Source organism: Etheostoma spectabile, chromosome 8, assembly GCF_008692095.1.
Source record: "Etheostoma spectabile isolate EspeVRDwgs_2016 chromosome 8, UIUC_Espe_1.0, whole genome shotgun sequence".
NCBI lineage: Eukaryota > Metazoa > Chordata > Actinopteri > Perciformes > Percidae > Etheostoma > Etheostoma spectabile.
In genome coordinates, this window is record NC_045740.1 from 32868602 (window position 1) to 32881710 (window position 13109).

At 42.2% G+C, this 13109-nt stretch overlaps 2 protein-coding genes across 3 annotated transcripts in view; one reads left to right on the forward strand and one right to left on the reverse strand.

Moving 5' to 3' along the window:
* Positions 1–573: 573 nt before the first annotated feature.
* On the reverse strand, positions 574–10966 carry LOC116693447 (ubiquinone biosynthesis protein COQ9, mitochondrial-like). The gene is given in 11 exon segments (XM_032522438.1): positions 574–913; positions 1126–1179; positions 1857–2012; positions 3438–3542; positions 4103–4187; positions 4618–4692; positions 4694–4741; positions 4743–4753; positions 5024–5159; positions 9458–9692; positions 10815–10966. Coding segments are annotated over 11 exon segments (999 nt in total). The 5' UTR covers positions 10873–10966; the 3' UTR covers positions 574–877.
* Positions 10967–11211: 245 nt separating this feature from the next.
* LOC116693452 (anamorsin-like) overlaps positions 11212–13109 on the forward strand; it is a 5356-nt gene continuing 3458 nt past the window's right edge. Inside the window, exons 1-3 of one of the 2 annotated variants that reach the window (XM_032522444.1) lie at positions 11212–11272; positions 11944–12176; positions 12819–12962. In XM_032522444.1, the coding sequence (XP_032378335.1) occupies positions 12020–12176; positions 12819–12962 (301 nt within the window). In that variant the 5' untranslated portion in view covers positions 11212–11272; positions 11944–12019. Of the gene's footprint in view, positions 11273–11923; positions 12177–12818; positions 12963–13109 lie in introns of those variants that run through there. The other variant, XM_032522445.1, reaches the window with a different exon arrangement.

The following is a 13109-nucleotide window of genomic DNA, read 5'->3' on the forward strand; positions in this document are numbered from 1 at the left end:
GGGGGGGGGGGGGGGGGGGGGGGCATGATGAATAGTGGCAACAACAGTCACAACAAAGATAATGGAACAGTGACTACAAATGGTAGTTGTAGTAGTTCAAGTCATAGCAGGGCATTACAGAAAAAGAAGTCTGACATGTCTGCATATATACAACATATTCCATATTCCAAACATCTGTTCAAAGACCTGGAGAACCTACACTGGGAATGATGCTATCAGACACATTTGAGTCACTCAAATGGCATTACTGCCAAATGTACTACAACATCTAGTCAGAGACATTCATATCGCAATACAGAAAGTGGATTATCAATTATCACTCACTATGGAGGGCAATACTTTAAATACTTTAATTGAAGTATATTTCTAATTATTTTGTTTGTAGAGAAAATACCAATCCAAGTAACAATGATGCAGTTTGCTTTTGGTAGCTTTTTTCTTTCTTTTTTTTTTTTTACACCGGGCCAAAACATATTAGTGACTTAACAACAACTCCTGGAGTTGTGTTTGAGTTCAACCTTTATTCAACCTTCATTTTAAACACATTAATTATAAAAGAAACACAAACATTAAATATACAATATATAACTACTTTATTTATGGCTCATTCCAAAAACAAATCACATCGTCCAAAGGGAAGGAGAGCAGGAGAAATCTTGGACGCTGAAAGAAATCCGAAGCAGCCTCTCGTCTTACAGGTGAACAGAAAGAGGCCGATCACTGGGATAAATAAGTTCTCTCTTCCTGAATGAAAGCCATAATCAAATACGTTCAGATTCTTAGATTTAATCAAAAAGAAGAGCAAAAGGAAATGTGATGTTCAGCTCCTGACTCCAGCCGGGCAGTCAGGACCACTGGGAGTGAGAGAGGTTTTAGATCACCGCCTCTGGTTCAGTCCTGTTAGGTTCTTCAGCTGTAAAACAAACATCAGACACATTTCTATCCATACATTTCATGTCTTTACATATTTTTCAAACAATCCAAACCTTCTGTGTTAACTTGTTAAAACACATAAATGTATGAATCAGTATAACAGATGGAGAGGAGTGTATGACTGCTTATGTAGTGCACAGGCCTTTGAAAAGAAAAGTACCTATAAATGATGAACATGAGGTAAATACTTACCGTGATGGCAGCTCCCATGAACCCCTGCACCACTGATTCACCAGTCGACTGCATCTACAGAATAAAGTGGAACACACAACTTATAACATATGATTGGAAAATTAGGTCAAAAGTCTTCTAAATACAGAAGCATTCTGTCCTGCATTCTGAACTCATTGTACGTGTACTATGTATTAAAGCATCTTCATCTTTCAGTTTTCCTTTGCATCCGGCCCCATATTAAGGCTGTGTAGTGGGAGAATGTTCTGAATCATTCAGTCTAAGGTCAGTTATGTAAAGCCCAGTTCAGACCAAAGATACGAGAAGAAACCGCTTTAGAACGTTGAAAGGAAAGGTTGCAGCGGTCTGAACCGGCCCGTCTAATAAGCTAGCACCGATGTACAGAGGGAGTCATTACTTTAGAGCTGATGCAGCGCATCGTCTAGTCATATCGGGGTAAACTGGCAGCTTTCAGAATGCTGAAGACCGGAGTATTGCAAATAGTTTTGAATGTTTTCAATGTTTGAATTGCCCTGTTGCTGAAATGTGCTCTACAAATAAAGCTGCCTTGCCTTGTTTTGGTCTGAACTGGGCTCAATTAGTCCACTGATGGGTAAAGTTGGGAAACATAGAGAGGTGGGATTCCTACATACAGAAAGTATGGATAGGAGTCTCAAAACGCCTCAATGACCACACTTCACCCCTTCACCCCGCTGTTCCTCTGTAATGCTATTGGTATATAAGCACTCTACCTGTTTGGCCGTGGTGGCCATGTTGACTACATCCTGAATGCGGTTGTCAAGGAAGTTCCAGGTGTCCTGGAAGTCTGGAGAGGAATCCTGCAACATCACCAGCTCGGTGGTGTTATAGATGCCTGTCAGCACTGCCCGCTTGGTGTACCAGCTCATCTACAGAAGAAAGGGGTGGTGCAGAAGGCGTTATTGAAAGAGGCCAGGCTACATAATTTTAAAAACTCAATATCCCTAATATTACACATACAGCAACAAGTGACATGTGCAGAAGAACTGAATCAAATACAAGAAGGTGCAACCACATCAAAAGAGAAGAGAACTAAAGAGATAGACACTGAGGAGAATTAGGTTTCATTTCATTCTAAAGCTGACCAGTAACATAATTAGTCAATTCAACTTTTTTTATTTGGTAACACTTGACGTTTTCTAATTAAGAGTGACATGACACTGTCATGACACATGAACCCTAACAATAACAATAGCCATAACTTGTCATGACAAAACCTGACACTTACTAAAAAAATAGTTATGTCATTACCGTTTAGGACTTGTTTATAATGTTTTATGACATGTTCATGACAGTGTCATGTCACTGTTATGTAGAAAACGTCAAGTCAAGTGTGACCCTTTATTTTATATTATAGTAAACCAAATAAGCCATTTAAAAAAGTTACCTGGGACTCTGGGAAACATTTTATGGATAGAAAGATTAATTGATAAATCCAGTTAATAATCGGTTGATCTATATCTACGATGGTCCTCATCCGGGGGGTTGCTCTCCTTCTGCCGGAAAGTCTCGCTGGATTTCAGTCTTTTTGGCCGTCATCTTCCTCCTTCTCTGTGTTGGCGCCCTAACCTGCGGCTGATTTCTGAGGACTATGGTTACCTGGTCCTCAGGTCTCTGCCGGGTAAATCCAGACAGCTAGCTAGACTATCTGTCCAATCTGAGGACTATGGTTACCTGGTCCTCAGATCTCTGCAGGGTAAATCCAGACAGCTAGCTAGACTATCTGTCCAATCTGAGGACTATGGTTACCTGGTCCTCAGATCTCTGCAGGGTAAATCCAGACAGCTAGCTAGACTATCTGTCCAATCTGAGGACTATGGTTACCTGGTCCTCAGATCTCTGCAGGGTAAATCCAGACAGCTAGCTAGACTATCTGTCCAATCTGAGTTTTCTGTTGAGTGTAGAACGCCAACACAAAGAAAGCGGAAGGTGAGGGACATCCCTCTGAAATGAGGGACATCCGGCGGAGCCTCCGTCGGCACTAGAACATTCCAGTAACTAAAACATTGTTGATGTAGACTACTTGCAGCCTAATATAAAATAGAGTACTGAATTAGAACTATGCTAAGATGAACAGACAAAGAAATATTAATGTATAAAAGAAACATATGCCAGCTAATCAGTGCCAAGTCGTTTCTATGGCCATGGTGTAAGCAGGGATTGAGTCAGGTGTTTGAGGGGGTGGGGGTAACCTGGGACGTGGCAGGCCTGATATTGTGCGGGTGGTGATGAACGGGGGACAGGAAGGTATGAGCAGAAGAAGAAGGAGATCGAGGGTGATAGGATCCACTCACGTCTGTGGATCGGTCTCCGGCGTAGTACCAGATGTCGTCCACCATGGTGGACAGGTGCTTCAGGCTGTCGGGGATGTTGTGAGGAAGAAGCAAGATGCTCATGGCCTGAGGACACAGACAGAGGCTGCGTCTCATAACCCTTATCTGATAGCTCCTCGACTCCTCGGCTGAACCAGAAGTTGTTCTGTCCCTCCTCGGTAAAGGCCGTCTCAAAGCTCCTATTCCTGCCCAGAGGACTGAGGACCGAGCATAGTGGAGGGATCAACGAGGAGCTACAGGCGAGGACACATGAGAGCAGCCTTCCCAGAAGCCGTGCAGCTGGAGGAGTTGCTAACTCCGCCCAAACAGCTGACAAACTCATGTGACACTTTAGAGGAAAGGACGTCTCATCCTGCTATAAACACAATAGCTCGTTGCCTCTCTCATCCCATGATTCCCTCACGTGTCTCCCGTGCCTTCTCGGTGGGAGGGATTGAGACGCAGGACGGGGGGCAAGTGGAGGACTCGAGGAGGTAATTTAAGGGTTGTGAGATGCAGCCAGAGTCAAGGATCAAATGTAGTTTCTCCTTCAGTCCTGACCTCTGCCAGCAATGAGAATTAAAAAACAAATGGAGGGAGACACAGAGATGGACTGCTCCTTGTGCTCATCGTCATGCATACTATACCTGGGGCCAAGATTCAATGTAGGGGATGAGCATCCTTAGTCTGGTCTCTACAGCATCTCTTAGGAAGTCAGCAGTCTTCTTTGGTCTGCAACACAGTTGTCAAAGCCAAACGCTGAAATCAGACATTTTCTATTTGAAGCTTGAACTGTAAAGCCCAGTTCAGACTAAAGATTTGCAGCAAGACAAGTTAAAAACTACTTTTACGTGCTGGTCTGCAACGTTCTGAAACCTGCCAGTTTACACAAATCAAATAGACGACACGATGTATCATCTCCATAGCAACGACTCTCTGTACTACCGTTGAAACAGGCGACGCCCCTTCACTCTAAAACCGTTTTGTTACGTCGGGAATCTTCGGTCTGAACTGGGCTTAAAAGTTCTTATTATAAAGTTAATAAAAATAGGGGTGTGTGCGTGCGTGTGGGTGTGGGTGTGTGTGTGGTGTGTGTGTGTGTGTGTGTGTGTGTGTGTGTGTGTGTGTGTGTGTGTGTGTGTGTGTGTGTGTGTGTGCGTACTCAGCATGCCCAGCTGGACCTGGTTGTTGTTCAGCCAGGATGTCAGTCAGCTGCGAGTTGCATGGGCGAGGAAGGTAGGACCAAGTCTCCAGCTCCGTTATAGAACATACCAGTGGAGGCAGAGCAGGCCCAGGGTCTGAGAGAGGAGAGAGAGGAGAGAGAGGAGAGAAGAGAGAGAGAGGGAGGAGGGAGGAGAGAGAGCGAGAGAGGGAGAGAAGAGAGAGAGAGGAGAGAGAGAGAGAAACAGACGGACACACATTACAAACAACTAATCAAAAAACCCTCAAAAGGAGGAGAAGCAGGTTGAGATTGTGAAGCTGTCGTGGGCCTAGGGGGGTACGACAGAATGTGGACTTTGTCCTCTGACGGTTTTCTGGGTTTGACCTTTCCTTTAACGGCAGCTCACCTCAGCCCCGTTCGCGATGGCTTCCATCGACCAGCCGTGCTGGGGGACGAACTCCAGAGCAGCAGTCAGGATCCGAGCTTGAAGCTGCTCCTCTGTTTCATACTCCTCACTTTGCTCTCCGCCCTGGTCCTGGTAACTTTCCACAGACACACAAGGCATGTTTCAGCATAATACCTAGATATTTCAATATCTAAGGAGTAAATCTCATCACCGACAGTGAGCCAATAAGCATGCAGCATTCTTCCACCAAGATCTAATAATGTGTGTAATTGATGTTACACGTCGTAGAGGCACGCAGGAAAACCACGTGGCTCATGTAGTAGGATCTGAAAAATAGATTTAAAGATATGTAGGCAAGGCAAGGCAGGCTTATTTGTATAGCACATTTTCAGCAACAAGGCAATTCAAAGTGCTTTACACAAAATCAGTTAAACAGATAAAAACACAGTAAAAACAGTTAAAAATCACAAGCATTAAAAACCGGTAAAACACAGAATAGACAGTTAAAAACAAAGAAAACATAAAACACAAGAATAAAATTTACAGTGCAGCATAGAAATTTAAAGAATGATTAGTCATTTAAAGAAAGGCAGCATCAAATAGAAAGGTCTTCAGCCTTGATTTAAAAGAACTGGAGTAGCAGCGGATCTACAGGTTCGGGAGTTTATTCCAGATATGAGGAGCATAGAAACTGAAAGCTGCTTACCCGTTTAGTTCTGACTCTGGGGACAGAAAGCAGACCTGTCCCAGATGACCTGAGAGGTCTGGGTGGTTCATAGTGTAGTAGCAGATCAGCAATATATTTTGGACCTAAACCGTTAAGTGATTTATAAACTAGCAAGAGTACTTTGAAATCAATTCTTTGGACACAGGAAGCCGTGTAAAGACTTCGAACTGGAGTGATGTGATCCAGTCTCTTGGTCTTAGTGAGGACTCGAGCAGCAGCGTTCTGAATCAGCTGCAGCTGTCTGATGATTTTTTGGGAGACCTGTAAAGACCCCGTTACAGTAGTCAAGTCTAATGAAGATAAAGGCAGGACAAGTTTTTCAAATCCTGTTGACACATAAGTCCTTTACACCTTGATATATTCTTAAGGTGATAGTAGGCTGACTTTGTAATTGTCTTATGTGGCTGTTAAAGTTCAGGTGAGTCCATGACTACACCAAGATTTGGCTTTGTCTGTTGTTTTTAACATTGTTGTTTGAAGTGAGCGCAGACTTTTAATCGTCCTCTCTTGCTCCAAAAACAACCACCTCAGTTTTCTTCATTTAATTTCAGAAAGTTCTGGCACATCCAGCCGTTAATTTGTTCGATGCACTTAGTCAGTTTTTGTTTGGACTATAGCCCCTGGCGATAAGGTTATGAAATTTGTGTGTCGTCCATAACTATGGTAACTTATTTTGTTTTTCTCCATAATCTGAGCCAGTGGAAGCATGTAGATGTTAAAAGAAGAGGCCCCAGAATGGAGCCTTGCGGAACTCCGCACGTCATATTTGTACGCTCGATGCATAATTACCATAGACACAAAGTAATCCTATTCTTTAGGTAGGATTCAAACCAGTTTAGTACTGAGCAGAAAGGCCAACGCAGTTTTCCAATCGGTCTAGTAGTATGTCGTGGTCGACCGTGTCAAATGCAGCACTGAGATCAAGTAATACTAAGATTGAAATTTTGCCATTACTGTGTTAAGGTGGATGTCATTAAAGACTTTGACAAGAGCGTTTCAGTGCTGTGGTGTGGTCGGAAACCGACTGAAAGGTATCAAAACTGTTGCTTAGTGACAAGAAATGGTTGGTTGTTGAAAGACTACTTTTTCAATGATTTTACTTAAAACGGAAGGTTGATATGGCTATAGTTGCTCATTAGTGACTTGTCTGGTTGTTCTTTTTAAGAGTGGCTTGATTACTGCAGTTTTCAGGGCCTGTGGAAAGATACCTGAAAGAGAGATGTGTTCACAATCTGTAGAAGATCATAAGTCAAACAATTGGAAACATTTTTGAAAAGTCCGTGGTAGACATCAAGGCAACAGGTCGAGGTTTTCAGATGTGAATAATGTCCTCCAGGTTTGTATGGTTGATCGGTGTGAAATTCTGTCATATTGGAACTATTTGCTTGAACACTGTGACAAACAATATCCTGGACTTGATATGGAGGCACTGACTGTTGTCTAATCTTTTGAATTTTGTCTTTGAAGAAGGAGGCAAAGTCATTGCAGGCCTTGGTAGATAAAAGTTCAGATGCTACTGGTACTGGAGGGTTTGTAACCTATCAACAGTAGCAAACAAAGCACGGGAATTTTATTGTTTCTAGAGATAATATCAGAGAAAAGGACCTTTGCATTCCTCAGTTCCAAATTATAAATGCGAAGTCTCTTTATAGGAGTTATAATGGACCAGGAGATTTGTTTTTCGCCACCTTCGGTCAGCTTTCCTACACTCTCTTTTTTCTGTTCTCACCAGTAGGACATTTCTCCATGGAGATCTTTTTTACCAGATACAACTTTGACCTTAGTGGGAGCAATGGCATCAATAACATTTGTGATTTTACAGTGAAATATCTACAAGCTCACTGACTGATAGCCCAGAGAGGGCTGGGGTGGAGGAGAAAAGCTGTATATGTGTCACTGGTGTTTTCAGTGATATACCGTTTTCTGATTATCTTTGTTTGGACACTTTTGGGCACAGAGATAGTGCCGTTAAAGAAAACACAGGAATGATCTGAGAGAGCAACGTCAGTCACCACAACCTTGGAAATGTTCAGACCTTTGGAGACAATCAAGTCCAGAGTGTGCCCCTTATTGTGGGTGGGCTCCGTCACATGCTGAGTCAGTCCATAGTTCTCAAAAACACAACACAGCTCTTTGGTCCCCCTGTCCTGGGGGCTGTCAACATGAATGTTAAAATCACCCGCAATGATTACACAATCAAAGTTAATGCAGATAATAGACAGCAGTTCAGTGAAGTCATCAATGAAGGTTGCACAATATTTAGGTGGCCTGTAGATATTTAGAAACATCGCTTGAGGGGAAGATCTTAATTGAAGAGCAACATATTCAAAAGAAACAAAATTTCCATAACATATTTGCGTACAGTGGAATGAGTCATTAAACAAAATGGCGACTCCACCTCCTTTCTTATTCACTCTATTCTCACTCATAAAACTGAAGTTAGGGGGAGCTGACTCGATGAGAACAGCAGCGCTGTTATTATGGTCTAACCAGGTTTCAGTTAAAAACATAAAATCTAGATTGTGCTTAGTAATAAAATCATTGATTAAAAATGATTTTCCTGCCAAAGACCTGACGTTTAGTAAGGCTAGTGTTAGTGTGTTTTCATTTTTTGGGACAGGCTGTAGCTGACGAGGAATGGATGCTAAATTTGCTAAGTTTGCAGTTAAGTGCTTATTCACCATTCTTTTCCTATTACCTATCACAACAGAAATTGAGGAAGAATTGAATCCACAGGGCCCGGGCTTGTCTTGAAAAGAGTCATTAGTATCACTAGTCCTGCAGCCAAGGCCCGGCACATATCAGATAGTGCTTGCCAGATTTTGCACACAAGCGTCCTTATCAGTTATGTATATATATATATATATATATATACACTGTAAGGTGTAATTTTGCAATTTCCTTTTGTTTTATAGAATTGTTTAGGAACTGGTATCCAAGTCACGTTATCCTCAGTACAACGCGGCATGGAGTAACTAAAAAAACCTGTTTAAACCTGTGTTTCTTCAACCCTCCTTCAATGAGCTTCAGAATCTTTCTGCAGGGCGAAGGCTTCAAGTCCCACCGTAAAGTAACAAGGAATTCCTTTATCCCATCAGCCATTGCATTACATAAAAATGTTAATAATAAAACACGTGGAAACTGCAGCACGGGGGGCAGGTTTACACACTCTCAGCGACTTGTGCATTAGATCAAGGGTCTTCAACATTTTTTAAGCCAAGGACCCCCGAGTAACATAGGGACGGAGCAGGGACCCCTACCACATTTGTGTATTGTATAAATTGAAGTTGCATCGTAAACCGGGCCTACAACAATGTGTAGGGGGACCTAAAGCCTTTATGCGTAATTGTTTGGTATAGAACGTAAAGCTAATAACTGTGTGCATGGTTTTATAAATCATGTTTAAATGTTAAACATAGAGAGTGAATCCTCGGCCAGTCAGCAGGGTTATACAGATTTGGTCAATTATGTTGGATTCATGTTAAGGTGCATGCTTATTTCACAGATAAGAGTAAAATACCCTTTACTGGGCTTTTTTAGCGTAAAATTAAACCACACACTAAAGCGTCCCTAACTGTGCCACATGGCTGCAACACAACCAGCTGGAACCGGTTCTGGATGGCCTATCCTATAGTAATAGTGTTATTGTCAACAACGTTATTGCATATTTTCCTCACGTCCCTAAGCCCCAAGATTTGAAGATTGACCTGGTGTTTGGCCTGGAAGCCTCGTCGGCTGCTGGGTCAGATGCTGAGTCTTCCTGGGGGGCTGCTGCGGTGTCCTGCTCAGCAGAGTGAGCCTTGTAGTGCTCGTGGTAGGTTGTGGATGAGGGGGAGGGGGGCTTGTCACATTTGGAGTCATCCTGAAGCCTCAGTGGCGCCCGGTGGAAGCCTCGACCCAGGCTGCTGCACTGGGGCCTGGTAGCTGCTGGAGCAGCCACTCCTGTAGGGGGGAGTAGATCCATCAGCCTCAGCCGGTTTGGTTGGGGGAGACGGTAACCAAACTCCAAAACGAAATGTCACATTTGTCTTACAACTCAAGCTCAACAGCTTCTACACAGGGTACATATTTCCACTGTGTATTTGAATGTCACTTTATTAATGACTTCTGGGTCAAAATATGTAAGGAAATTAATGTTACACAATGGCTTAAGTAAGCCATTTTGAATGATGTGTTCAGTTTTTTGTTGTCCTGGTTGGTTTCGTGGACAAGGGGCTCGGGTGGGATCCATTCTTTACTCCGTGGCAGTCTTACTTTATGTTGTATGTGCCCCATGGAAATTCAATAAAGTTAAGTGGTGAATCCCAGAAGAGGAATGTCTTGCAGGGGGAACGCAAAAGTTCAATTTAGGGCTGGGCAATGTATGATTATCCTGATATGAGACTAGATATCCTCTTAGATTTTCCTAATATGACATGACATAAGTGCTGTATTTTGCTGGTTTTCAGGCTGCATTACAGTAAGTGATTCATATGATACTGTCATTTGAGTTGATTTTTGTTTTACAGCTCTTAAAGTGTAACAGATGTTGACAGAAAACATCGATTATCTTAAAGTATTGGGATTTTATAATTTGCTTCCAGTAACTCACAAATGACTCTGATTTACTCTTAATCATATTCATAATGTAATAATATTCTGGTAATGGTATTATTATTATGCACAAGACTGTTATTAAATTATGCACTCATGATTTCTTAATTTATGTGCTGATAATTACAAGATGAGCTTAATTCCAATTTATGACAAACACACTGACAATATGCATAACCATAAAGAACGAAGTAAGGTGTTTAAATGTTGAGATTTAAAACCCGTAGCATCATGTCAACCAACAACTATCCGCCTTATATAAAGTGTCCCAGCCAACATAATGATTATTAATATGATTGCCCATTAATTTCCTTCATGACCGCCGAGCGTTGTGACTTTGCCACGGACAGCTAACTGTAAACACTGGCTCGTTTCCACGTCATGCAACACATGACCAAAAGAATGGACATTAGCTACATGAATACTTGTATTAACTTGAAACAACAACAACGACAACAGCAAGTGTCTTACTGCTGGCCAGCCCCCGAAGTGCCCTTCCAGCTCGCAGACCTCTCAGCAGCGCCGCCATGTTCACTGTGCTGTTTTTAGGCACAGCAGCGTCACTTTAGCGCGACTCAGCTGTTGAAATACAAAGTCGTCAAGCAAGCAAGAAGACCGACAAACCAAGGACGCAAGGATGCTGCCTTCAAATTAAAACCAATGAATGATTTAATTAGTCTAAGAAAGAAGACGAAAAAAAGGTTAATGCAATATTTTGTGTCTGAAATACTTCAAAAACATAATTCATTAAACATATAGCCTGCTAAAGTTTCACCTGATACTTTGAATGGCCACAACGTTGATAGGTTGGAGTTACAAACATAGTCTCCACGCATTAACAAGGATTTTGTTTTGAAAATTCAAACAGGAAACAGCACTTTGTTTAGCTAATCTGACACTGAAACTTCCCCCAAGAGACACAGCATTAGGTAACTGAGCACTTTGATTGAAATTGCCTTTTATTTCAACGATTTAACCACCAAACGCTTTAAATAACAATCCTACAAACAGCTGAGTATATTTGGTTCCTGGGTAGCAGTGTACTGGACTCTCCCATTGTTAAGAACGGGCGAATTAGCTAACTTTAATAGCAAACCGGCGTTTCCTGCGTCCCCCTAGCTAATTGCTAGATGTTTCTAACCTAGCGCTATGCACCCGCGGGTAACTAGCTAGTTAGTCCGTGGTTAACCCGTTTACATTTTAAGACCAAAGCTCAAATAAACGACACAATTACTCGACTATGTCTCAACTTTAAATAGAGGAATTACTATGGCTAATATAAGGGTGGAGATATGGGCTACCTGCGTTGCTAATATGACATGACAACACAATTACTTAAAGGTCATTATTAATATTATTATTAGTAGTAGTAGTGGCATAGTTATTTTTTCATGCTAACGTGACTGACTCCGGGCTCGTTTAGACCATAGACTGTCTATATATTATTATATATAATATATAGACAGTCTATGTTTTAGACTCGTGGCTTCTCACTATTTGATAGCGGTTGTAACGTTAACGTCACTTTGTTATCAGGTCGGCCATTTCTGTCGGTTTGGCTGGATTATCTCCAGTAACTGACACACGTCTTCACTTTTAGACGATCTACAGACACACAGACGAGCCAATTTGTGATCATAACAACTTGAAGAAATCAGCAACATCTCCAACAAGTCATGGCAGACCTTGGCATCAAAGCTGGGGACAAGGTGATGCTGGTTTGGACTCAGCCCTCGGCACCAGGAGCCCTGAAACAGTATGTAGAGGAACTGGGGGCCCTGGTTGGTGAGGACTGCAAAGTGTCAGTGGAGAACATGGAGAGACTACAGCTGTGTGAGTGACTCTACTAGTAGGGCCGAACGAGAGAGTTCAATATTCACGTATAACAAATAAACCATGTGCATTCATGGAGCATTATTACATGAGACAAAATCCAAACTGCTCTTTATTCTTATGCAACGAGGAGAACAAACGTGTTTTTCTTTTAATAAGCATGGGACATGAAACAGTCAAATGCTGAACATTTGTCACAAAAGCTAAAGTTATAATACAAAAGAGATACAATTTAAAAAAAGTCAGTACTTTCCTGTAAACTGAAGTTTCTGACCTGCCTCAGTTCAACAGCAGCACCTTCAACAATCATGTTAAATTTGGAAATACAAAATAAATTAAAAATCCACTGAAAATAGGACATTTCTGTTCATTACCAAGCCATGGGACCTTTAACGTTATTCCAGCATTTATCCTATGAACAGTAAAAACAGTAAATATAATAATAATACAAATGTTAAACCTGACATTCAACTAAATATTGCACATTGGATTAATTGCGGTCTGCCCGATTGGCTAATCGCATTCTTTCAAATCGCATAGACAACGCTTTATCGCCACGACTGTGTAGAAGATGCTGGGACTTCATCCTGTGAGCAGAAATGGGGTTCAGCGCAGAGTATAATGATCATCTCCTGTTCTCAGCCTCCTATTCAGCGTCCAGCTTTGACTGGGTGCTCTCGTGTCCTCTGGCTGACTGCACCCCCGTCCACAGTTCAGAGACTCTAGCAGAGATGGCCAGACTGCTCAAACCTGGTGGGAAGCTGGTTCTGGATGAAGCCGTTACAGGTGAAGTGTACTTCTGTCTTATTTTACATAGATGGGCGCCTGGCGAGCTCACCTGGTAGTGTGCGCCCATATACAGAGCCTCAGTCCTCGACGAGGCGGTCGTGTGTTTGACTCTGACCTGAGACCCTTTGCTACATGTCATCCCCC